Source organism: Apostichopus japonicus, chromosome 7 (assembly GCF_037975245.1).
Source record: "Apostichopus japonicus isolate 1M-3 chromosome 7, ASM3797524v1, whole genome shotgun sequence".
Lineage (NCBI taxonomy): Eukaryota > Metazoa > Echinodermata > Holothuroidea > Aspidochirotida > Stichopodidae > Apostichopus > Apostichopus japonicus.
Window position 1 is genome coordinate 17,869,616 of NC_092567.1, and position 27,268 is coordinate 17,896,883.

General features: G+C 37.1%; 3 protein-coding genes across 7 annotated transcripts in view; 2 read left to right on the forward strand and 1 right to left on the reverse strand.

The window, feature by feature from the left end:
* Nucleotides 1–27,268, forward strand: part of LOC139969550 (uncharacterized) — a 204,661-nt gene that overhangs the window by 130,052 nt on the left and 47,341 nt on the right. The gene's annotated exons all lie outside the window — the stretch shown is intronic.
* Nucleotides 1–27,268, reverse strand: part of LOC139969548 (lipase maturation factor 2-like) — a 308,807-nt gene that overhangs the window by 88,106 nt on the left and 193,433 nt on the right. The gene's annotated exons all lie outside the window — the stretch shown is intronic.
* Nucleotides 10,659–25,370, forward strand: LOC139969546 (uncharacterized). 3 transcript variants are annotated; one of them, XM_071974633.1, is made up of 4 exons: nt 10,659–14,790; nt 19,385–19,562; nt 20,642–21,083; nt 23,600–25,370. In XM_071974633.1, exon 1 carries the CDS (start codon nt 10,714–10,716, stop codon nt 13,492–13,494), a length of 2,781 nt encoding a protein of 926 aa, XP_071830734.1. In that variant the 5' UTR covers nt 10,659–10,713; the 3' UTR covers nt 13,495–14,790; nt 19,385–19,562; nt 20,642–21,083; nt 23,600–25,370. The 3 variants fall into 3 exon arrangements, with proteins under 3 accessions (XP_071830734.1, XP_071830733.1, XP_071830732.1); XM_071974632.1 differs by lacking the exon at nt 19,385–19,562 and having other exon boundaries at nt 10,659–14,794; XM_071974631.1 differs by lacking the exon at nt 19,385–19,562.

A 27,268-nucleotide genomic window follows, 5' to 3' on the forward strand; every position in this document is an offset into this window, starting at 1 on the left:
ATTTTCCTTCTATCGGGACATCGGGGAACACATCAGATCAGTATCATCAGTCTGGCATTCCTCTGTTAATTTTGACCAACCTGTCACAATATTGATATGAGTGCTGTTATCATGAAATAAAACATGCTCAAGAGCACTGTACAAAAGAACCAATACCTGGAATATAAAATTACCAACGTAAGAAAACCTAAAAGTAATAACAAGAAGAAATGATATAAGACAGGGTTATAAACCACAATAAAGAACATAAAAATATAACTATACATAAAAATGGGCACAGTAATGTGAATAAAACAGCGAATAAGATTAATGCCCATACTCAAGCCTAAAAATATAAGTTTTCAAATGCTTCTTAAAATTGTCAATAGTGATTATAGAGAAACACTGTGATTTGACAGTACCTTCCAGTGATTTCAGGACTCAGCTTAGGAAGGACTTACCATCCTCTGTCGGGGAAAAGGTGAATCAAATTTACACTGGGATTATACCGTGTGATTTTGATATGATTTTATTCAGCAAATTATAATATATTACAATATAAATTTCGCACGTACGCGATACCTTAACATAAAATAAAATGACAAATCGATGAGATTCAAAACATGATAGTTGGACTTTGAACGCAAATAGGATTTCACGCCCTTTCTACTGGTGTAGCAAAGCAACCTTGTTAACTATTAGCCGAAGTGCACCATGTTTCACTTATGTAGAATATATAGGCCTATATACAAACATAAATATAAACGCAATTGGTGTGCTAACGAGTGTTCTGGATGTATATAGATAACAATATTCCAAAGTAAAAGAAATAAATTCATCTACGTATAAAAAGGTATTATGTGACCTGCACCAGCGATTTTTTCCCTGTGTGTGCAGTATAGGCCCATTTAATACTGCCATTGTATCATTTATATTTCATTTTTATGACTTGACAACGTGCAGCGACAACGATAGAACCGAACTGTGAAAGTTATGTTTGGGTGAAGTAGCATTACAAACCTTTACCATATATGTCATATTATACCGATATATAATCAAATGGTCTGTCTCGGAGTTCTAAACTTAACTACTGTTGTATGACTATACCGGCAGTTTTAAAGTTTAAAAATTTGCAGATAATTGTGACGGCAGGTTTAATATTACTGTCTCTATTGACCTATAAATATATGATTAGTTTAAAAAAGTGTTAATTCTAACAAGAGGAACTGCATTTCCATGTAATCTAACTTAATCTGGCCTTTTGCAAAAGCACTGTGGATTCTCGGAAAACAGACGATTGAATTGCTGGAAAGTGATGCATGGTGTCATATTGTAAACCGGAGTGAATATTTTCCCAGTGTTCATTTGCCCTGAAGTACAGTGAATATGCAGAACCCCGTTCACCTATACGGAGTTTATTCATTCTTGCATTTATTTCGCATTTATAACATAGGGTGGTTTTCTTTCATGAAAAGAACACTTTGATTTTATGAACAGGATGCGATGTTCATGCTTTTTCACAAAAAGTATGTCATGGTCGCTTGTTAAGTTTGTTTTCCAAAATAGTGAAGTCTATGGTATCCACTTTTCCGCCCATTAATCCCGTTTCCCACCCCTTCCTCCCCTCCCAATGCTTGTCCGTATTTAACTTCCTGATCCGTGACATGGAGTTCACAAGCAATTAGTTGAACCTCTGCCAAACATTTATGTATACAATAACTATGTAAACATGCAAGGAAAACGAAACTAACAGCTGCATACAAGTGAAAAGACTATGACGTCACACAGTGATCCTATAAAACAGAGGCCTTACTTTTGAGCATTACATTCAGACATAACTTCTAATGAAATCAACGAAGCGTTAAAAAGGTGAATTCTCAGAAAAGCAGGATACGTGCTGCTACAAGCTCAAGATGTACACAGGTTCGTTAATTTTTATTCACGTGAATTACAATAAACAGTTTATTTTTTTTAGTATCGAATTAATATAAATTACATCAGGTTTTCAGAGGATGTGTTTGTGTCGTATGTCAATTTTAAGTTATACTCAAGTACGCTAGTCAAATGTAAGAAGGCGCGGAATCAATCTTAGTTGCCATATCGGGTGACTTGTTACCTCAAAAATATATATTCTACATTATGTATATCGAAAATCTGAGCTACATATATGAAACCAATTTACTTTCTACTGCGTTTTATAATCAGGTCTAATGAATTAAAGCTTATATTTTGTGTAGGATGCCTGGGATAGTGTTTAATGTGAATAGTCCCATATGCTTGTTGAACCTATTCTGCCAGATGAGCTGAATTTACAAATTAGTCAAGTCCAAATATAGAGACCCTAATATCTACTGAACCCCAAGTTTTAAGTACCTCTCTGAGCACCATCCCACAAGCTATATACCCAAATTTTCCTTACGGGTTGTACATGCAACAAACCTGATTAGAAGGGAATATGTGCCTTGGTATCTAGAGGATTTTAGTCTCATGATATTGCTTGTACATTTCCTTGCTTTCATCAAATAAGATGCATAAGTTAATTGTAGCAAATTTTAAAATGTAAACTTTATAACAAAAACATGATTGATTCGCATCTAGCCATCCCATAATGGTCCAGCCACATATCTAAATTAGCGAGGAAAATTTTGAATTAAACCTAACGCAACCTCCCCCCTCCCCCCCCCCCATCACACACACACACCCTTGAAGTCATGTGCACCTCACTGCTCGGAACCACCGTGGCACCAGCGAGTCGGTAAAGACCTATCCACTCGATAATTTCAGTTCAATTCACTTCAACTTTCTTTCAACCAACAATGTTCAAAGAATTTACAATGATCTGTTTAGACAAGAGACTTAAAACAAAATAAATGTTTGAAGGGATTACACAAGGAAGCTACTAAAAGCTTGTGTGATAACAAATATTATCGTTCCCTAACCTCATTTGTTAGACTTTATCAGTTTAATGCGTTCTTTCTTTCCTGTCTAGAATTGAACAAAATCAATGCCACAGCTGCAGAAGCTGTTTGGACTTTGTCTTCTAAAGGTAATGTACCGTTTTATAAATCAAGACAATTGTAAATATAATGCACGGAAATTCCCAGTATGAAATCTTTGTACGGCGACTTATTAATGAGGTCTCAAATCAAAATGAAAGTAAACATGAGAATGATCAGATGAAACAGTCCAATATTATCTAACCTAATATTGATCTAGTCAAGTAGAGACACCAGTTGATAACAACATAAAACAATACTAAACATAGACATGCTTTACATAGCATACTAAACATGCATGCATAACATGAACGCGGGTAACCGTATTGTGAACTAAAGAAATGGTACATCTGTATTTTGTAGACCCTGGTATTCAACGATCTTTGCTTCTTGACCGCAATTTTCCGGCACCGTGATCATGTTGGCGACCCTCCGGTGTCGGATGCTATACCTGGGTATTTACGTGAAGGGGGAGGGGTATGCCCCTGCCTTGTGAGAAATATTTTAATAGGACTAAGATCGTTGAGGTGCAGTATTAATTTGGAACATTGGTTGCTATCGGCTCATTGAAACAATCGGCGGTTTTTGGGTCTTGAAAATGACCTATATGTTGCCTCGGACAAAAAAAGCACCTTTCGTGGCCACTGGGAAAGCGGCACCTTCGACACCTACAACTGACGGACCGAGTGGTGTACCAGTTTCGATCCGGTATGCTTATTAAGGTCAATCATCCCCTGTGGGGGAACATTCCAACAATATTTTGCACAATCGTTCTACTGAATTATAACGGTCACTTTCTCGAAAGTAATTCATAAAAATGTTGCCTGCAGCCTATAATAACCTTCATGTTCTCGTTCAAACAGGTAACCTTGGCAGTTCAGAAGCTCCAATTAGTGTAGGTATAATCTTCATTTTAATACTGATATGTTGTTGTTGTTACTGTTGCTGCGCTAATTCTGATGAGAATCGTGAATCAACAAGATCCTCTCACCGGACTCAGAATACGGTAGTCATCAACGAAGTTACGGCATTGGTGGTGGGTGATTAATAACCCAAGTTGTATGATGTTTTATCTTAAGATGTATTTTCCCATGGGGTGCAGCCACCTCAGTTTTTTGAAGTAACCTTAAGTGCCCCTTTTAATTGATCAAAAGTTCCCCCTCCCCCTTCTTGGTTACAAAAGTATTATTTGTCTAGTTTATGTCGTTAAAGTGCTCTTGTTTAAGAGGTGGCAGAAAAAAGGATGTAAAAGCATGTGGCTTTTGTTAAAATTCATTCCAATGCTGAAATTTGTGATACGTGCTGCCGAGAGGATCCATTTTATTCGAATTGTTTTAATGTAACTTTGTTGGTTTGTTTAATTACCCCTCATATCAAAGCCATATATGTCGCTGCCTCTCGTATGTTGTGCCCCGTTAGATTAAACACTCTTCCACTGCCCATGTCTTGTTGTAGCCATTTATAGTTGATGTATAGCGTAACCATCTATTGCGTTAGCCTTCAAGTTGGTCTTTTCGTGTCAGTTTGAGCAAAGCATATACTAATCACATAGTAAGATGCCTAAGTAAACGAGGTTGTGCTTACATTCATTTGATTACCTGCATTAAGTGAGTTGCGGGGCAGCGCTGAGGACGAGGCAAGGGGAGGGGTTGTGGGGAAGGGTAGGATGTGGAAGTTCCCCTCCGTTTGAAATAACCTCACCTTACTGAAATGATACCATCAAAGGTCTGGGATTGAAGTGGCCGATCCTGGATTGTAGTAGTGGGGTTTTTTTTTGCACACTAAGTGGGATGCTAATTTACCTTGCTTTATATGTATAATTTGAGGACATAAGCGGTTTTAATGTTCTAAATGATAGCCACTACAATATGTTAACCACAGGAATGTAGCACTTGGCAACTATCACTTTTTACAAGGTTAAGCAAGAGTGCAATTTATTTTTCTTATGAAAATTACATGTTTGTATACATTTAAGTGGCACGCACAGTTTTGCTGATGAAAAAAACCTCATTCCATTATGTCATGAAAAAGTGCCATGTTGTCGTTTAAAAACTAGTGATCTTTTCGTTGTAAAGTTAAGAAAATGTTCTGAATCAGAAAGTGCCTTTCTATTCGGGAAATAACAATATCTAAGTAATTAAGAAGTGGCATTTTGTTGAAAGTTTTTCAAATATCCAACACAAACATGTATAGAATGCTCTTCAAAGTATCATTAATGAATTCCTTACAAGTTTTGTCTGGTTTAACGGTAAACCAACATTAATAGTGTTTGGCAACAGATTTTGAAATTACACAAAAGTCTCAGTAATACTGGCTGGAGTGCGTATATTAACGCAAGCAATTTCTAGGGCTGTATATTGATTCAAAATTAAACTGAAAAATCTTCTATCAGAAAAGCTTGCATATGCAAGTAGTTTAATTAAAAAGTTGAAACTATTCTTACCTAAACTCACTTTTATAATGCACTTGTTTTGCACAACATGCTGGTGTGGGGCAATGCCCACAGGTCATCACTTGATAGCTTTATACAAGATCCAGAAATTGACTGTTAAAAATATTTGTATTGCTTTATATATCTCACATTCTGCGCCCTTTTTCAAAACCTTAAACTTGCTTTGTACACCTAATTAGCTCCATAAATATATATTAAGATTTTTTTTCTCTTTTAATCATTGTGATTAAATGGCAGAAATAAACGAAACGAATTGTCCAGTTGCTCTTTGAAGTTTGTTCGGTAAGAGGACTGTGATGCAAAATGGTGCTATCACTTCCATGCAAATGGAGATTCTGTGTTTTACTAAAACGAAAATCACGTGACATACGTAAGAAATTTTTACTAAAAGTGTCAATTACTGAAGCATCGTTAAAAGGTAAATTCTACTCAAATTTTCGCCTGAAAATTCAATATATTGAAATATGATAAAACGATTTGAAGATTCAAATTAGACTGTCTTTCTGAAGGGTATGGACCTATTTTAAACACATTATACTGATAATGAGTGACACTTGATAAAGAGGACAGCATCCGTTGTCCTCATTATTCTGAGAAGAATTTAAATATCACGAATTTTTTGCCAAAATGTGAAGAAAAAAAAATCACAGAAAACCTCACAAAATGATCAAATTTGGACGAAAAATCAAGGTTTCCAAATATCAGTCTAAATATTGACAATGGATTCATGTGGATCAGAAGCATGTTCCCTTACAAAATGATCGAAAATGATCAACAGTCCGAAGAATCTCAGTAGGCTAATCTTCAGTTCGCTAAATCTCAGTCGGATGACCCTCGGTGTGCTGAACTTCGATAGGCTGTCCTTCAGTCTGCTCAAATTCAATAGAGTAACCACAGCGTACATATATTCAGCTGTGTTACTGGTCGAAAAGAGTCCTAGCTAGCAGTATTATTCTAGACTGCTATTCCTGCCTGGAAACCAATGTAGATGTAAAGGAGGGAATGGTATTGTAGTGGAGTGAAATTTTGTTGTTTGCACTTTGAATATTTATATGTGTTACGTAATAGTCTGTTTGTAGCGTTAGTTTGTGCACATAGCTTTTGCACGTGTTTTTGTTAGTTCTGTACCCGCTGTGATAATGGCCAGCAGCGTCTCTACAGAGCTCCGGGGTTCGCCTCGTAAACCCCTTAGTATTTCGTAAATTTTATTGCTATATAATAATACCCATATCTGGACTGTCTGGAGTCAGTGAGGAGATGTCCCCCTTCTGAATATCCACAACACTAACCAACGTACAGTAAACAAACGTACATCACTTACGGCCATAGCTTAATCTCGCAGCCAGGTACAGCTACGATCAGGTGACCACTCAGAAAAGTCAATGTGAGTAATGGGTGACACGCAACACCACTGAAATAAAAGTCCCCTATTACTAAAAGTATACGAGCGCCCCCACCTTTAACTATTACCAAACCTACGCTCTTCATGCGGTCGATCTTGCAATGGATACTTGTGTTCCTGTGATCGTTGACGGCTCTTTGTGTTCTGACAAAGCAACGTGCTACCGCGGAAGTACATGTTTGACCCGGAAGTACATGTTTCGCGCAAACCCGGTTCTACGGATTTCGGTTCGCTGCTTCCATGTATGGATCTTATCGGCAAAATTCGCAATGTAATTCGGGTTTACGAGTATCGTAGATCGATAGAGGATACATTAGATACTCAAATACGATCATTTTCGGAAAGAAACGAAGATTTTACCACACTATAACAGTGCATTTTCTTTTCGACGAACAACGCAAAAGGTAAGTCAAATCGAGTCGAAGTTTATCGTTATGTGACTTTCGCGTATTAGACAACCTTTTACCGTAAAAATAGCACTTTTGTAATATTTAAGCTTAAATCTTACTCATATTTTTCAGAAAAGTTGTAACTCCCCCGAAAAGTGTGACTTTTGGTCAACGAAAAATGGTGCCCCTATGTGGTTTTGGTTGCCCCAAATACCTGTATCCTTACGTACATAATACACAAATACACGAAAGCACCATATCAAGCACTCTTTGGACCGGGCAAGACGCATTATGGAACTCTTCTACATTGTTCTTAGAGTTCATGTTAACCATCGGTTGGGTGATCCAAAGCGTGCTGCATGGATTAGGGCCCAAAGTTTTTTCGTGGTCCCGTTACACTCATTAAAGAAGTAACGAATTAGCGGTCATTTGAATTGGTCAAGCACTCTTTGGACCGGGCAAGACGCATTATGGTACCCTTCTACAATGTCCTTGGACTTCCTATGACCCATTGGTTTGGTGGTCCAGGGCGTGCTGGTCTTGACTGGGGCCTAAAGATTTTTGCAGGTCCATTTACATTCATTAACGAAGTGATGATTTAGTGGTCAGTTTAATTGGTCAAGCACTCTTTGGACCGGGCAAGACGCATTATGGTACCCTTCTACATTGTCATTAGCGTCCATATGACCCATTGTTTACGTGGTCCAAGGCGTGCTGCTTGGATTAGGGCCCGAGGCTTTTTCGTGATCTCGTTACACTCAATAAAGAAGTAATGATTTAGTGGTCATTTAAATTGGTCAAGCACTCTTTGGACCGGGCAAGACGCATCATGGTACCCTTCTACATTGTCTTTAGAGTTCATATGACCAATTGGTTGGGTGATCCAAGGCGTGCTGGTTTGATTAGGGCCAAAATGTTTTTATTTCAGTTCATGTTGGATTCATTTAAAAAATTGTTGATTTAGTGGTCATTTTAATTGGTCAAGCACTCTTTGGACCGGGCAAGACGGATAATGGTTTCCTTCTACAATCTGTTAAGAATTCATATGACCCATTGGTTAGGTGTTCCAAGGAGTGCTAGTCTTGATTAGGGCCTAAAGTGATTTTTTCAGGTCCCATTACATTAATTTAAGAACTGATGAAGTAGTGGTCATTTTAGTTGGTCAAGAACTATTTGGACCGGACAAGATGCATTATGGTACCCTTCTACATAGTCATTAAAGTTCATATGACCCATAGATAACCTCTTTCCAGGACCAAATGTTAAACATCTTGTAAGAAAGCTTTTGTCTTGCCAGAGGTGTTACGTCGATACCATTGTCGAATACGTAATTGAATAGGTAGCAGTTACTCATTCGCGAATGTCGAACGAGGAACGGGGAATAAGTATCTAACTTCACACCGGTATATCCTATTACGTGCAGCCTAGCTCTCATGATATGTCGACTATGATGTAGCTAGTGCTAGATTTGCAACGTCTCATATTTTTCGTAAACTTTCTATTCGGCATAGATTCCCTTCATTTTTTGCGTTAATATGGAAAAATCAGGGAGTTGATATGTCACGGTATTACTTAGTGCTACTTTATAGTTAAAAATTCGAGGGCATAGCGGACAGTAATATTTCTAGGCCTAATAATAATAATTTAGTATTTTCTAAAGTAATACTTCAAGTTTTGTACTAGGGTTAGGCCCTAGTTTTAGTAATATTAGTAATAGGCATAGTCTAATCCAATTTTAATAATGGCCTAACGCTTATAACCTTTAGTTCTTAGCCTACGCCTTCTTGTCCTTGGGTAATATTTCTTAGGGACCTGTGCTTGAAAAGATTTGGACTGCATAAGATACAAAAGTAGTAGACCGTCTTTGTACTTTGTATAATTTAAGGGAAGCTGGTCACTTCGCCCAACAACCATTTCGCCCAACTGCCATTTCGCCCAACCAGTCTGGTCATTTCTTATACGTTCGGGAATTGTTAACGTTACAGGATACGAACCGAATATTAAGGTAACTTGAGGATGGATCAGTGTTTTAGGGGTTAGGTTTGATATGAAACGTTGGGTTAGGTTTCTTCAATATTACGGAAGGGTTTATTAATTTAATTTTTTTTCAATTTAATAAGGAAACGTTCAGGAATTGTTAGTCGGTAGGATGGATCAGTGTTTAAGGGGCTAGGTTTGATAGGTTTTTATGGAGACCGATTCCCCTGTTTTTGTTAGGTTAACACTTTGTAGAACTAGATAAACACCTAACTGCTGTGAACAATACCCTTGATAAATGCCTGGCGGACTTGATGGACCTTTGTTTGTATAATAAAATAACTTCCAAAGTAGTGTAATCCTCCCATTATACCCAAAATAACTGTCAGAGTCGGATCGTATCGAACGGACATCACTGTATTTACCAACCACGAAGAAATATAACCCAAAATAAATCAAATTGAACTAGTGAAATAGAAAAAGTAATATTATTCTGACTGAATATGAGTAAAAAAATGGTTGGGCGAAATGACCAGGCTGGTTGGGCGAAATGGCAGTTGGGCGAAATGGTTGTTGGGCGAAGTGACCAGACAGCTAATTTAAGGTCATAGCCTATTATGTGTATTATTACTACTGGCCCAGCAGTACTACAGTAGCTGGACTGGGTGAAAATTTCCTCCATCCTGGGATATATATGACATGAAAAAAGTTATTCCCAAAAAGAAGGAAAGTTTCATTCACTATTAAAGTCGCTTTGTTATGTTGAATAATGACTGTTACAAAATGCAGTTCCACTGGTATTAAGTATTAGCTCAACCCCCCCCCCCCCCCCACCAAAAAAAAGTATTCACCTACTTTACTGTACGTACCTCATTCTTAAGGTGAACAGAGAGCTTTCCAGAGTTTTTACATCACCATGTATATTATCCTCATATCTTAAGTCTTCATATAAGAGTTTATTTATAGAAATATGTTGATAAGTGTAGTCTCACATTCTTTTTAATACTATAAATATATATATATATATATATATATGATATATATATATATATATATGATATATATATATATATATATATATATATATATATATATATATATATATATATATATATATATATATATATATATATATATATATATATATATATATTAAAATAATCCGACGCGGATTAAAATAATCCGAATTTCTAAAACTTCTGCTCTATTCAGCAGAAATCAGTAAGTCGCTTTGCCTTTACAACCATGCCGACATCTTCTCTATAAAACAGTTTCAATTCCTGCTACTCCTTGTCACTTTCGGTGATCATGCACTGAAGAAGAGCTAGTTTTGCTCGAAAGCTCTGCAAAAACCAAACATTGGCTGTTTTACTTCCAATCACTTACCTAATTCAATTATTGTATCTCACTCGAGATCCAGCCTTTCTCTAATTGCAGCATAGTTGTTTAACAGTTTTTCCGTTATTCCTATCTATATCTTTCACTGTTGGTATCTAATTGATCCAACTATGCTTCAAAATGGAGAGCACCTTTGAAACTTTGAAAACGCTTCGACGCCTTTCCGAAAAACGGGTTAGGTATCGGCATCATCTTTCCAACTACAGACTATACCGTAAAAACAAAACGGTACCAAAAGGACTTAAAATCAAGGTCCGTGCTGGTTTACCACTTTCTGATAGCGACAGCTTTGCCAATTGGAAAGGCATCCTTAAGAATGCTTCGCTTGAATTAATGGCTGTGCAAATAAGTATTTGTCGCAAAACAATTCACGAACTTAGCCAGCAAATTGATTCCAAAACCAGAAAACTGCAAAAAGAACTCCCCAAGAACGAGTTCGAAAGAAAGCTTGACTCCATCTCCAAAATTTGCTTGAACCTCTCACATACCCTAGCTTCAAGACAATGTCACAAATTGAAGAGGGATAATGTCACGCAAAGAGTTAAGTCTTCTGGTGAAACCCAACTTGAAACCTCAAAAAGAACCAGGTCTCGCAGACTCCGTCGGAAAGAGATACAGACCGCATGCAACACCACCAAAAGTGCAGTTGTTACCATTGATTGCCAACTCTCGGCAGGAGAAACAAACCTACTCTCCAAAGGTCTAAATTTTTGCCCTAAACCACGGCAAGTAAACGCTCAGAAACTTTCTCTTGACCTAAATCTGTTCTATCGACGCTTACGTCTCCGTGAATTTTTTGCCGACGAAAATGGCAATAACACCACGCAAGAAACCAACGACTTGCATTCCAAGTTTAAGCCAAAAAGCTCGTGGAATCCACCCAAGGCCCATTGTGCGCCTCTTGAATCATTTATTTCGGCCATTGAAGAGGATGTCAAAACACACACCTCCGCCCCAGACTTCCGCGACAATCTCAACAAAACTGAGAGACAGGCCATTCATGAACTGCGGAAGCGCGATGACATTGTCATCAAGCCAGCCGACAAGGGTTCTGCAATTGTCGCTATGGGCAAACAATTCTACAGAGAGGAAGCCAACAGACTACTCGGCAACCCTCAACACTACAAACTCCTGGATTCTGATCCAACTCAAGAAATCACACAAAACGTGAAAAGAGTCATCCAAAAGATAGTCTCTAACGGTTCCATTGACCGCAAGTTAGGCCAAAACCTCCTGGAAAACGACCCCAAACCTGGTCGCTTTTATTTTCTGCCTAAAATTCACAAAGAAGGCAATCCCGGGAGGCCCATAATATCGGGTAATGGCACAGCGACTGAAAAAATTTCCAAATTCGTGGATCTCCTCATCCAACCTCTCGTTTCGGCCCTACCGTCCTATGTGCAGGACACTACGGATTTCATCCGGAAAATTGGGGAAATAAAAAATCTTCCCTTATCTTCTCTGTTAGTTACTTTGGATGTGTCTTCGTTATACACAAATATCCCTAACGAAGAGGGCATTTCGGCCTGCACAAAAGCATTCAAACCGATACGTGGCAAAACCCCCACGAAGAAAGAATTGGCCGAATTAATGCAACTTATCTTGACCAACAATAATCTGGTATTTGGCAACAAACACTACCTCCAAATTCATGGCACCGCAATGGGTACCAAAATGGCACCGTCTTTTGCCAACATCTTTATGGGAAACCTCGAGAAAGAATTTTTATCTCGACAAAACTTGAAACCACACACGTGGTTACGTTACATTGACGATATCTTTATGATATGGACCCATGGTGAGGCTAATCTAAAACTCTTCATTGATGACATAAACTCGTTTCATCACACTATCAAATTCACTGCTGATTTTTCTGGACATGGCGTTCACTTTCTGGACACCACCGTGACCCTACAAAATGGTTCACTCAAAACAGACTTGTTCAATAAACCCACGAACAAGCACAACTACCTCTTACCAAGCAGTTGCCATCCACGTCACTGTACCAGAAATATTCCGTACAGTCAAGCGTTGCGCATTCGACGCATTTGCTCCTCTGAAGTCGATTTTGATTCACGCACTAAAGAACTGTCACAACACCTCCTAAACAGACAGTATTTTCGGGGTACTATTGAAAATGCCATCAAAAAGGCTAAAAGCAAACCCCGTACCGAAACATTGACGTACAAAACTCGTCAAACCAGTTCCAAAAGGGTACCATTGGTTACTGAATTCCACCCTGGTCTCCCACCACTGGCTAATATCATTCAGAAGAATTTTCACCTACTTCAAGGCACCGAACGCCTGAAATCAGTATTCCCAGAATTACCTGTCATCGCTTTTAAAAGACCCAGCAACCTACGGGATATCTTAGTTCGGGCATCCTTTCGGGATGACACCCCATTAGGGGAAAGCAAAACAGAAACTACAGGATCATCGCCCTGTACACAAAATTGCAAAACGTGCTTACTTGTCGATTCGACCGGGGCCTTTCAGAGCAACCAAACCAAACGCACGTTCCAAATTCGGCACAAAATTAACTGCCTATCCAAAAATGTCATTTACCTCATCTACTGCAATATTTGTAACTTACAATACATTGGAGAGTCAAAAAACACTCTTAGAATGAGAATGACACAACATAGATCGGCGATCAAAACAAAAAAGATCTACCAACCTGTTGCAAATCACTTCAATCTCCAAAATCATTCAATTGAGAATTTGCGTGTTATTGCCATTGACCAGAACGATTCTTGGACAGATAAATCTAGGAAAGCGAAAGAAAATTTCTGGGAACTAAACCTAAAGACCACGGCACCATTCGGTTTAAACATCAGAAACGATTTGCCGTCCCAGATAAACCAAAACAATTCCTTTACAATTACGACGGAATCGGATTAAAATAATCCGACGCGGATTAAAATAATCCGAATTTCTAAAACTTCTGCTCTATTCAGCAGAAATCAGTAAGTCGCTTTGCCTTTACAACCATGCCGACATCTTCTCTATAAAACAGTTTCAATTCCTGCTACTCCTTGTCACTTTCGGTGATCATGCACTGAAGAAGAGCTAGTTTTGCTCGAAAGCTCTGCAAAAACCAAACATTGGCTGTTTTACTTCCAATCACTTACCTAATTCAATTATTGTATCTCACTCGAGATCCAGCCTTTCTCTAATTGCAGCATAGTTGTTTAACAGTTTTTCCGTTATTCCTATATATATATATATATATATATATATATATATATATATATATATATATATATATGGATATGACGTGGAAAATTGACAAAATGGATGGCTCGAACTGGCTGACATGGAAATTCCAGATGAGACATTTGTTGCTTGCAAAATGCCTGTGGGCTATGTGGATGGCTCAGGAAATTTGGGGGTTACTGTATGTCAAAAGCATAAGAGTGAAACTTGAAAAAGACACAACTGGCATTTTCCACCATTGTGCTTGCAATAGCATCTAGTCAGCTGGAATTAATTACAAGAAGTGACAAAGCAAGTGATGCTTAGGATACCTTGCGTACTCCGTTTGAAAGGGATTCTCTAGCCAACAAAATTCAGCTCATGAAAAATGATCTCAGAACTAAAATGGCAGAGAGCGAGTCAGGTGGAAATAATTTGAAGATTATGAATGAAATTACGGATCGTTTGGCTGCTATTGGTGCTCCTATTTCTGAAGAATACCAGGTTTTTTAAGTTATATGTCAAGCTTGGAGCCATTTATTTACTTTCTACTCTTACCATTTACATTTCTATATTTGTCTTTCAATTTAAATCTTATGCTTTATGTCACAGTTTTATCTCACCATTTCAAAGTTACAAAACTATCCATCCTGCCACCTGAACTGTTTTGCTATGTCATGCCTTTCACTATGCCACCTTGTAATACCCCTTCCAGTCATAACGCACTTGACATTGTGTGTGAAGTCTTCACAGTATGAGGTGTGATTCATTTCAAGAAGTATTCAAATTTTGTTAAGCTATTCCTTCCGTTAGATCAAAGTATTTCACTTTGAAGTGATCGATGTAATTTATATTTCATGCCCATATTTTCACAGGACATTAAAACATTAAAATCTTAAAGTGCCTTATTGTTACAGTTACAAGATCAATAAAAGACCAGGCAACTCTATTTCCACTGTTGACCAAGGAGACGCTTCTATGATTGAGTGTCTCATATCTTATGTAAGTGAGTAATCCAGCCAGCAATACTATTTATTTACATCTGTAAGTCAGAATAGACTGTAAACCTATGTTAGTATGTATACGATATCAAGTATAGTTACAAATCTACGGTAGACCCTACTGTGTTTGCGTATGTTCTTCGATCACATGTAGTGTGGTGAGCCGCTCAAAGTGAAGTCTTGTGACAAACGTCTAATCTCTGATAAGTTCAACCCATGATAACTTTCTACAGCACTGCCGCTGAAAAATAATAATGGAAGGTATACCGAATTCTGAAATTTAAAGTTTGAAAGCTCTTGGAACGCGGCATTGATACTACTCTTAACAGCAAAAATGCTTTTCCCATAATTTTTGTTAAAGTTATATCATACTTTACCAACAACTACATTTGTGTTTCTTTTGAACGATCAGTGAAAAGTACGTTGAAATGTTGTACATGCATTACATCGACTGTTATTGCGCAATCTATTGACACGAATAAAGATCAATTTCAAACATTGATATCACGCAAACCAATACTTAAACCAGTGCCATTGCCGGGGTGACAGTACAGAGTGTTCCCTGTACAAAGTGGTCGCTGGGACACTTTGTACCAGCAAATTTAGTCCGGTCAGACATTATCTGCTGAAAATTGTGTCCCCACCTCCCAGCAAATTTAGTCCGTCCGGACGAAATGTCCTGGTACAAAATGTCCGCAAATAATTCATAGTATATTTTGTCCCGCATACAATTTTGGCAATTTGACATTCAAAAGCCACCTAAGTTCGCTATATCAATCATTAAAACAGATGCATATATAGTTTGATGTTACAGGAAATAAATGAGACGTTGTGCGATGCTACAAAACAAAAAATAGAAGGAAAAAAAGTAAAACTTTAGAGTCTTCCATCTGTAAAGATATTAATCATGTTTTTGTTGTGATTGCTGCTGTTTGATCCTCCGTATATGTTGCATATGTTGTGTTCGGACAATTCATTGCGTTGATAGTCAACTTTACAGAAGATTAGATCGCATCAACCCCCCCCCCCCCCCAACGGAGGGTGGTTACGGGATAGGGCAGGCAACAGCTACAACAAAAAATTATAATTGCAGAGGTAAAATATTACGAACTAAAAGTAGTTCAAACTTCACTGTAGCCATATTTCCTCAACGCAGTGGGTACGATTGGTTAATTATGGTAACTGTACGTTATGGGTATATGAGAGTTGCCTAGCCAATACGAAATTTCATCCGTGCATATAGCTCATTATAGGATGGGAACCGAGGGTGTTTTCAAGTTACATCCTAAACGGAATCGGCAATGTTGTATACAACTCTCAGTCCCATACACAGTTGGGATGGTAAGTTATCAATTTGTGTCAAGGGGAGGGGTCTTGCTAAGTCCATGACCAGCTATCTGTGATGAGCTCCAAAATATTTTTGTTTGCTAATAACAACCGTGAGGTAGCAGGAAGACACTTCTGAAACCTTGAAATGTTATCACTGCCCCAACCCTCTCCGTACAGGCCTGAAACCTGTTCCTTGACTTTCATTAACACTTATTGTTTACTCTTTTACACTTCATTATTTTTCTCACTCAACCGCCGAGTCACGGTTTACTCTCTCTCTCAAAAGAGGTGGAAGGACCATGCCCCCCTGCCCCCTGAACCGCGTTGTGATTGCCTTGCGTGAAGCAAATATTCCTTTGTTTAGACAAATGGCATTTGAACCCATGCAATTCCAGTGATAAAGGTCCGTTGTTTCTAATTATGACATCTTTCTTAATGGAAACAAAATGGTTCAAATTAGAACAGATATATGAATAAGGCGTAAGGCTCTACATCCCCTAAGAAAAATGGCAGGGTGTATTTTCCTAACAATAGTAATGCTTATCGAAGAGGGCAGTAATACTTGAATTCTATCAACAATGTCAGCCACTACCTCTCTCCCCATTTAACACCTCGCCCGATTCATTTATCATCAATTTACAGCCAATACGTTCAGTTTGCTCGGAAACACAAAATCCTCTTCAAAAGTTATGCAAACATATAAGAAAGCCAAAAACAAAGCCAAACACAAAGAGGAAGGAATAAAACAAATAGGAAAGACCAGGTTGCGATATGCTAGATTTTGTTGTCTCATCATGTTTCTCACACTTTAAATACGTCATTCTTGTAGAGATAAGTTTGTTGAAAGACAATCAGAGAAGTAAACATCAAAACATAAAATTGGATGATAGTCACAAACATAATATTCTGAATCTATATCAGCCTGGGCAAAGAGTGAAACAGTGATTATACATGGGATGAGTCATGAGGAAATTGAACTGGAATGATGAATCTCCCCTTGTAGCTCTGAGGCAACTTAAGATAATAATGCTTTCTAGAACATCCTTCAAGCAGGGAGGTTTGACTTAATTAGAATGGGATACTACTGTCACTCTTCTTCAAAAAATATGTACTTAAAACTCTCATAATTCACATTAAGAACATCCTCTTGGGAGTTTGGTAAAGACCTCAAAGCCATGCAGAATTTTCCCTATAGAATTTCCCACTTGAACTGCTTTCCACACTCGGATAATCTTTAAACAGTAGGATTACCTATATAATGCTTTAATGTGCAACTTGATATACCGCCAAAAGTTTAATCTTGATTTTAAATGAAAAATAAAATGGCCGTTTCTCATGTATTTAACGGGTTTGTCGTTAAAACTACAGTAATACAGGACTCCATAACACGAATAAAAAGTTACAACAGGAAGCAGACTATGGTCGATTATATTTTACTATGAGAACTTATCTTAAGCACAATTTCCAGAACCAAGAAGCACGATTTCTCATTTTTTTTATTTAATGAAGTAATGAGGTGATAACAATTTTCGATATATGGATATATGTATTTCCACCGAACGACTGGTAGTGTAAAATCAATGGCCTGTCTTTGCTTACACGTGTAGCAGCAGACAATAATCATGTCTCTCATGATATGTTAAAGTGAAAGACATGATTATTGTCGGCAACTAGTTAATTGCAAAGAAGATCGTCTAGACATGTCTTCTGGAGTCTTCTGTTAACTTCATACATACCCCCTCCCTTGGTGGTCAGAGATGATAATATCAGTGCAACCGAATCTGTGCAAAATAAAAGTTGAAAGCAATATTATGAGTAGTGAATGCCACACTGTAAGTCAAACATAAAATAAATAATCATCTTGAAAGGTTTATGTTTAAGGTCCACTACAAAAACTAATAAACATTCACCATGTTGTTTAAGTGTATACTGTTAGTGTGCAACTGAACTATGCTCGGGCATTGAGTTAATTGGATGATCTTTTATTGTGACACCTACATGTTTATGGGCTTACTGGCTCAATTGTTTTTTATTGGAGGTTGCATGTCATCATTTTGTCGTGATATCACACAGTTTACTACAAAAACTGAAAAGTTTAAACCATACGAGCCAATACAACATTTGTGACATATTAATTCAATTAAATGTCAGACATTTATCAAATTAGAGTAAGCTAGCATATAACAGAAGTTTGATGCCTTTGGTGCTCAATTGATTTATGACCAAGAGACCTAAAAAAATGGCATATTTTGCCTCAGAAAGGGGGACCCTCCCCAGGTTTCAGAAAATATCACCCCACCAATACACACACACACAAACACATTCGGCAATTTCCCTCAAGGGACCTAACAGAGAAGTGATACCAAACTCAGTTTGATACATTTTCACTATTATTATGATGTTGAAGTTCCTGTCAAAACAGCCAAGTAGTAATAAGTTCACACTTTGTAAATAGAAAGGTCCATGTGGTTACAATATCAAACTGTCCAACACTTTTCTTGAAAAGCAACATACAATAGGTGATGTCTAGCTGTGGAATGTAGTCTTAATTATTTACTCATCATTTGTTTGAGCTAATAAACTGTGTCTGCTTCAGTGAAACAGGTCCAGGCAAAATCTCTTTTGGAGATGTAGGCCAAATGAAGACTATTGTCTGGCTATATGCCACTTAATTGTTAAAAGCTGTGTATCAAATGTGGGTAAGAACCAAAAGTGGAACCTTTGCAATTATATATAGGAATAGAAGTTACTTGCAGCTAAACTTGTTAATGGGGACTACACTTGCTAAGATTTACAGTGCACTTCTCATCTCACCTACCTTCATGACCTTGGCCATTCTGTATGCTTTACACCTATAAGAAAATAGTTATACTCAAACACAGCAGTGTTGACCACTCTGCCATGCACTATCATGTATTTGCAAGGTATAAATAACAGATATGATGACATTCATTATTGACACTAACTACAGGAAATAATGAATGTTTCAGATAACTTTACCACATCATCACATCAGTAATGAAATAATAAGTTGATGCTGTAGTCTTTTCAGGCATTGCCTTAACCTCAGGCCACTTTGAATATAAGTCACACAGTGTTATTATGTAGAGTCTATTAGCAGCTGTCACTGAAAGAGGACCAATAAGATCAACACCAACCTGATACGAAAGAAGACAGCATTACGGTTTCTAATTTCAAAAACATTTACAAGTTGCAGGCTTTGCCTTGACTGCTGTTCTATTCCCATTGCTTCATTCTGTACACAGATCTAGATAAAAAATCGTGGGATGTATGATCGAGTTGAGAAGCCCTAGATGGCAAAACTTTCCTTTTTTTAGGTATGCAAGAGTTCCATTTTCAGCTAGTCTGAAAGACTGACTTTGTCTCCGTGAGATTCATTATCGAGTTGAGAAGCCCTAGATGGCAAAAGATTACTTCCTTCAGGTATGCAAGAGTTCCATTTTTAGCTAGTCTGAAAGACTGACTTTGTCTCCGTGAGATACATGATCGAGTTGAAAAGCCCTAGATGGCAAAACTTTCCTTCCTTTTAGGTATGCAAGAGTTCCATTTTCAGCCAGTTTGAAAGACTGACTTTGTCTCCGTGAAATCCTTTTCTGTTTTGTTTTGCGAAACCACTTGGATAGCTCTCATCTCTTAGAATATCGGCAATTTGTCTCACGTTTTCTGCTAACTTTACCATTTTTAGTTGTCGCACGGCAATCGATCGACTTACTGCTAAATAAACGGAAATCGAAATGCAACAAATTTGCTAATAGAACGGATACTGTCACAGTCCATTACTGATTAAATTTTTGCTACTCTAACGTACCTGCTAGGACTGACATTTTGTTTTGGAGGACACAATTTACAACAAAATATACGACAGAAGAATATTGCCCTGCCCCCCCCCCACCCTTCGTTTAACCATAGCATATACTGTTCGGGGGATAGTCTGTACCAACTGGCCTTGTACAATTGGTCCGGGGAGACTAATTGTACTGGTAAATCCAATATAAATTGTCCAAACGGGACTAAGACAGTATGTATGTATTGAATATGGGGATATATGCAACAGTTTGTACTGCTTCAACCGCATGATTATTACGCCGCCATGTATACCATATGGATTAAAATCGTTTATCTGTGATAATTGTGTTATGTTTGCTAACTGTATTGTGCAGAAGAAAAAATGTGAACTTTGTATCAACATAATTAAAAGCACTTTACATATTTTTATTTACCTACTGCTGTAAAATTCTGAGGGACGGTGGAAGCATAATGTCGGTAGTAGTTATGGCGGGAAGAATACTCCAATGGTTTATGTTTACCTGTGAACTTACTTTTCGACGATCATTGTGGAATTATGTTTTCATAAGCTAGCAATGATTTTTACTTTGAATACGCCAGACGCTGCTAATTGACATTTTAAGGGATATTGTTATTTGCACAGTTCATGTCTTTATTTTGTCCTTAATAGTTTTAAAACAATCCCTTTAACTGATATATTACTAACTTCTTCACAGACACTTGGTAACACAGGAGGAACTTATCGTCACAAACAACAGCAACACTAGGTTGTGTATGTGCCCCGATTGACTAGGTACCATCATGGATACAGTGGTCGCTATGGCTACTGCTGCTTGGAATGGGCTCCTAGGGACTAACGAAGGCAATAGACGATTCGACCATATAGTTGGAGTTAAGCACCGTGGTGACGTGTTACTCCATCGAGAAGAAATGAGAGTTCCCGCTATGTTTGGATGTCAGACACATCAATTCAGATACATATGTAAAGAACATCACGTTATTACATACGTTGACGCCCGTGATAACTGCAATGATGGCACAGGTGGGACTACAAAACTTACTAGTGGTGGACCAGGTCAGAATTATATATTTGTCGATGTGACGTCTAAATTCAACAAGGGGTTTGATTTGACTGTTTCGGTGTTTGGTCGAAAAAAGGTAATTTTTCCTGAATGTTTCATTCACTGACTCGTAAGCCTTCTTGTGTAATTAGTTCAAAATCTCATGATGATAATTAATATGTTATTCTATCATGGACATATTCTCTTCAAACATTATCATACAGATTAGTAAATAAATGACGCATGGAACATATTGCAAGCAGTGTTCCATGCAAGCATGATTTCAAATATTGATGTAATATTATGGATTCGGAAAGACGTTTAATAATCTGATTTGACTATTTTACATCAGTACTTCGGATATCATCAGCATAACCAGAGAACATAATTGAAAATTGTGGGCTAATCTTTGAGGTGGTCATGATCATTTTGGGACAAAAGCTATCACCGTTGTGCAAAGTATCATCGAAATAATTGAAAAGACACATCAAATAAAATTCCACAGTACCGCACAAAACGATCGTCAAATCCTGTTGCAATTCGCAAGATAACCGTCTGAAGCATTCTTAACATTTATCTTATAGCATGCACATGAAACGCAGATATTTACTTTGTTGTATCTTTATAAAAGAATAAAATTAGCTAACTTGATACATTTTAAATGATGTGAAATATCTAAAGCAACCCTAAACACAATAACATATTCCGTTTAGGGTAAAAACGCATGTTTAGGTACTAATTAATTACAATGTATCTGCCATATAGCCTCACGACATGAACAAAGAAAACAGAAAGGAAGGATTTATTCCTATTTTAGAAAGGCAATACACGTCGAAACATTGAATTATAATTTAATTTAAGAAACTGGTACCATAAACATGTACTTTCTCATGCTCCTTAGTGAATGCTTCCGTTAAACTGTTATTTACATTGATGTTATCTTATTCTGGGAGTGAAATTAGGAGTAAATGAAGGAGTGTCAATGTAAGTAGCAGCGCAATATCCTACCTATAGCCAGTCAAACCGAAATAAACGACAAAATTAAACTGTCTTCAATGATTTGTCAATTTTATTTTAAAGTATAACACTAGATTGTGGTACACGAAATTTCTTTCATTGGAGGAGATCGATAATAACTCACTGCTGAAGAGCATTTAATTTTTTTAAAAACCACAAACATACCTTAGTCAGGTAAAGTGGTATGAGTAATATAGGAGGGACCGTTCGCACCCTTTGAAATACAGATCATTCAGTTTCAGTTTTAGTTGAAGCTATACTCTGATCTGACACCACACATTGTTATCGTGAAGATGTTCAACTTCATATAACCATTTCAGCAACACAAGCTCATAATTTAAAAAAAAAACTGCATATCAGTAGTATAGGAGGGACTGTTCGCACCCTTTTGTGGTGGGTAAATGTGGTAAGTGTAGTGGGTGAACTGAAAACTAATAGCGCTCCAATTTGGGCAGTCATTGATTTTGATAATATGTATATATATATAATCAAAGGGGCCTCCAAACACGCACAGGGTGATGCATCAACCCCATTAATTTGGCAAATAATGACGATTTATGTAATGTATATCTATTAGTAAAAGCGACCAAGCTTGGCTTACAACTATTCTTCGCATTGATGCCTTTTAAAACGCTTTGAGGTCACACAAATACCCGACGTAAATATCCAGACTGATCCTTAACCAAATGGTCTCTTGATTGTTAGAAGTAAATCATCTAACCATCTTAAACTAACTTCAATATTTCGGTATAACCTATATAGTTTCAAGTCGTTATATATGTGCATAGCTTTTGCGTAACTTGTCAATCTGTGATATGCCCAAGTGCTTGTGCCCGAGAAAATTGGAATTTTGTATATACTTTGTATAATTAAAAGCAGTTTACATCTTTTTGCTTACCTACTGATGTAAAATGTCGGTAGTAGTAATGACGAGAAGTATACTCCAATGGTTGATGTATACTTGTGTATTTACTTTTCGACGACCTTTGTGGAACTATGTTTCATAAGCTAACAATGCTTTGTTTTTTAATACGCCAGGCGCTGCTAATTGACATTTTAAGGGATTTTATGTTTACAAATTCAATCCACAAGCGGCTCGCTTTTAGCAAGGTTAGGGAACTTCGATTAATTGTGGATGTGTTAGTGTGTCACTTACACATAACGTTTAAACCTTTAAAAACAGTGCCTTCAAGTTTCCCTAGAATATAATTGAAATGAAACGTAAACGAAAGTATTAAATTAAACACACTGGCAGAGTTCTAGGTGCAATCGTTACTGGAGGGATGTCAACATATTGAAAACTTGTTTCACTGCTCGGTTCGTTGTTATTTGCACAGTTCAGGTCTTTATTTTGTTCATATATATTTGGAAACATCCCCTTTAAATGATATATTACTTCTTCACAGAAACTTGGTAACACATGTGTACTGAGGAACTTTATCGTTACTTACAACAACACTAGGTTGTGTATGTCCCCCGATTGACTAGGGGGACATACACAACACTGTTTGTCCATGCAGTTCATATGAGAGTACATGAAACTGTAGATAATGTGCCGGTATCACATATGTAAATCACATTCGATTTGTTTTTCAGTCATCACCATGTTGGAAGTGTTTGTTGATGCTGCTGCGGGTGGTGTTGCTGGTGGTGGTGCTGGTGCTGGTGGGGCTGCTGCTGTATGAGATGAGGCTGGGAGAGCCAACGTACTTACCATTGGAATGGGCCATGTGGTGATTGAGACATATAACAAGCTATACAGTAGACAGAAGGGACAATTCAACCTTACAGTTTGAATTCCGCAGGCTGGGGACGTGGATCTCTATCGAGAAGAAATAAGAGCAGCGCAAGAATTGTTCGGATATCACAAACATCAATTCAAATACCAATGTGAAAAAATGAAGTTATCACATACGTTGCAGCCCGTGATAACACAGGTGGGGGTCCAAACTGATGGTGGACCAGGTCATGATCATGTAATAGTCGAGGTGACTTGCAGGCAGTGTTCCAATCATGATTTCAAATAGTATTGATGTGATATTATGAATTCGGAAAGGCGTTTAAAAATCGAATTGACTCTTTAAATCAGTACTTCGGATAGCCTCAGTATAGGCAGAGAACAAAATAGAATATCATGCATGGGCTAACCGTTAAGGCAATTACGATGATTTGGGGCTATAAGTTATCAACGTTTCGTACTGAAATATTTGAAAGACACATCGAATTAAAATTCATTGAAACTTGTCGACATGCCACAGTACCGCACGAAACGTCGTCAAATCTTGTTGCAGTTTAATTTATCAAACAAGTACCATAAGCATGTACTTTCTCATGCCCCTTCTCATGCTTCCGTTAAACTGATATTTACATTGACGTTGCCTTATTCTAGGTGTTAAATTAATAGTAAAATGAAGGAGTGGTATTGTAAATAGCAGGTCGATTTGTAAAAGTTAGTCTATTCCTGCGAACTGTCAGCTTGTGGAACATTTTATAAGTACTGAAGGCACATTTTATTTCTCTTAATTTGTTAGGATTAAAAAAGTTAATTAAATAACAATTCAATTGTTATGATCATTTGCTTAAGAAGATGAAGTTATTGAAGTGATACATCTTATACTCTCCACACTATTAAGTCTTTAGTTCAATCTAAGCGCTAAAAGGCAGATAGAATGCTATATAGTCTATAAGAATATTATGTGGTGTATTACCTGCGAATAACACGTAAGGTATAATAAATTTACATCTAGATCTGGCAATCAAAACTATGGTCAGATTAAAACAAAATTCGAAGAGATTTTTTATTTTTTTTTTGGCTTCAATGTTTTTTCGTCTTCATCCACATTAGTCTTTAGTATAGTGAGTGGAAATTGTAACCATGTAAATATATAGTCAATCATATTTTTCTTTTCAGTGAATATCAATGTAAATATACAGTATCATGCTACGTACCGACGAGCCTTATTTATATGTTTAAAGGAAACCAAGTCAGAATAGTAATAAAGACATTTAATAGAGGTTACAAAGAGACGCGTTTACCTGGATTCATAGGTTTGTATTATATCTATATCATATTCGACAAAGAACTATAGGCTGCTTTTTCTCCTCCTGATTTAATCGTGTTACTGGACCGTTTCAGAGATGAGAAAAAACATTCGTATAATGACGATTATGAATCGACTATCAAGTCAAGAGGATGACTTAAAAGAAAGGGATCTTTAGTACCTGAACGATGACGAACAAGAATATAAAGTTAGTTCAATACTTATATGAAAATTAATGATTGGTATACTTTCACGCCCAAAGACTGACGCAAGTCATTGCTGTTATCATACTGTATTAGAGGAATTAAAGCTAATGCCAAAGAGGGGCAGTTTGGTGTTCTGTAGTATCCATTTAGTAATGTTATGGCAATATTTCATTCCCGGAGAAAATTGTAGTTTTGGATTTGCGAATACTTCCTAAGCATATTAAACAGCACTCGTTTAGTCCTGTTTGAGTTTGGCGGGAGTGAACGTTTCTTGAATGATATGTTGAGCGCAGCGTTTACTGAACAAGAATGGTTTCTTTTATTTTCATATTATCTGATCAATGACGTTTCTCGTCAAAACGGTAGTCAACTGCACAACTATGTGTCCGTCTTTGCCAGTCCAAATCACCAGCAACACTTAACAATATTTATAGACCAGTTCTGGGTCACAGATATTATCACGAGGTTCATATTTTTAGGCCAAAATGAGAGTATATGAGCCATTAGTTTGAAAGAAGAGTTTGTAATGAAATTATTGTCATATCAGTGTGATGATATTTAAGATTCCAGCAAATTAATATCAATTTGCGCAACTTACTTTGCTATTGACACGCTATTCCACCAAAAATATTTTGTCATTCAGAAAATAATTTAAAGCTGTTTAAAACGAAAATATGGACCTAGGTATTTGTCTCTGCTATTTGTATTGTGATATCGCATGTAAAACATTTATTGAATTAATATTTGATTGAGTTGGAATATCTTTCTCCATGTTTCCGGAATCTTTAGTGTAATCATTGAAATATAATAATCTTAGCTGTTATACTTTCCATTGATTTAGTTCAGTTGTGTTATCATTTGTATAGACCGACACTTTCAAACCTTAAACACGCTAAATATATATATCATGATAGTTGTTTCCCTATAGGAAGTTAGTAGGACTATCCTGTGGTTGGCAGAACCGACACAAGGTTGAATCTCTTATTTGGAATAGAGATCAAGCTAGTTTGGAAATTAAATCAAGGTATCGTCGTTCGCAAAGGATTCGTTTCCAAGTTAACATTCACTTCAAGGTAAATTAATTTTCATATTTAGTTACCAAGGTTTTTAACGTTGGAGATTTTAGAAAAACTGTATCATTTAAATTGAAATGAATCATTAGGAAATTAAGCAGAAAACACAACTGATATCCTTATCGGGCGAATTATTTCACGTTCTAAAGTAAGCGTTATCAGTCTCAGCCTACTTTTTCAATTCATCTGTCAGAATGTTCATTATTAAATTGAAGTAATAGCGGTATATACGACGTATAGCGGTATTCATCAACCAGATCATTTGAAATAAGAAATGGCATATACGATTTCTGGGAACCATCAGAAAATTCGTAGAACTTATCCAAATCAAGATTGTACTGTAATCAAGCGGGATAAAGATATCGTGGCGTTGTCTTATTTATCCCGTTCTTCGGGAACGACATCATAAACTGATTAACCTTGGTGAATTTCTCGACATTGCTAACAACTAAATGACGACACAATATATTGTTTTAGATTGCTTTCTTTCCATATTACCATTTATAACATATCAGCTCATGAGATGCCTTTTCACATCAAAGTTAGTTACATCCTAACAAAGTAGGCCATGGACACTGGTTGTTTGTCCAGAGGTTGAAACCAGTAAAGAAGTTCGTCATTCCATTGTAGGATTTTGCAACCTGTATCGAGCAATGCTAGTTCTGTTTTGGTGACTTAGTTTTACATTGTGGTACAGCTCTTGGACGTACATTTGGTAAAATGATAACGTTAACGGTGAAGCACAATGACCGATTGCTCAAATTTGCTGACCTCAAGCGAGACGACCAAATATAATAAATAATCAATATTTTGTAATAATTTATTTAGGCGAGTAAAGTCCAGGAATTTCTATTAACAGAAATAGTCCTACCGCAGAACAATTTGACATTTTATATCGAAGAGAGAAAGCATATACTTAGTTGAAACCAAGTTAAAAGAACCAAG

Excerpts from the sequence above, each read along its gene's own strand:
- LOC139969546 (XM_071974632.1), top strand. The coding sequence starts at position 10,714 with ATGGAGAGCACCTTTGAAACTTTGAAAACGCTTCGACGCCTTTCCGAA.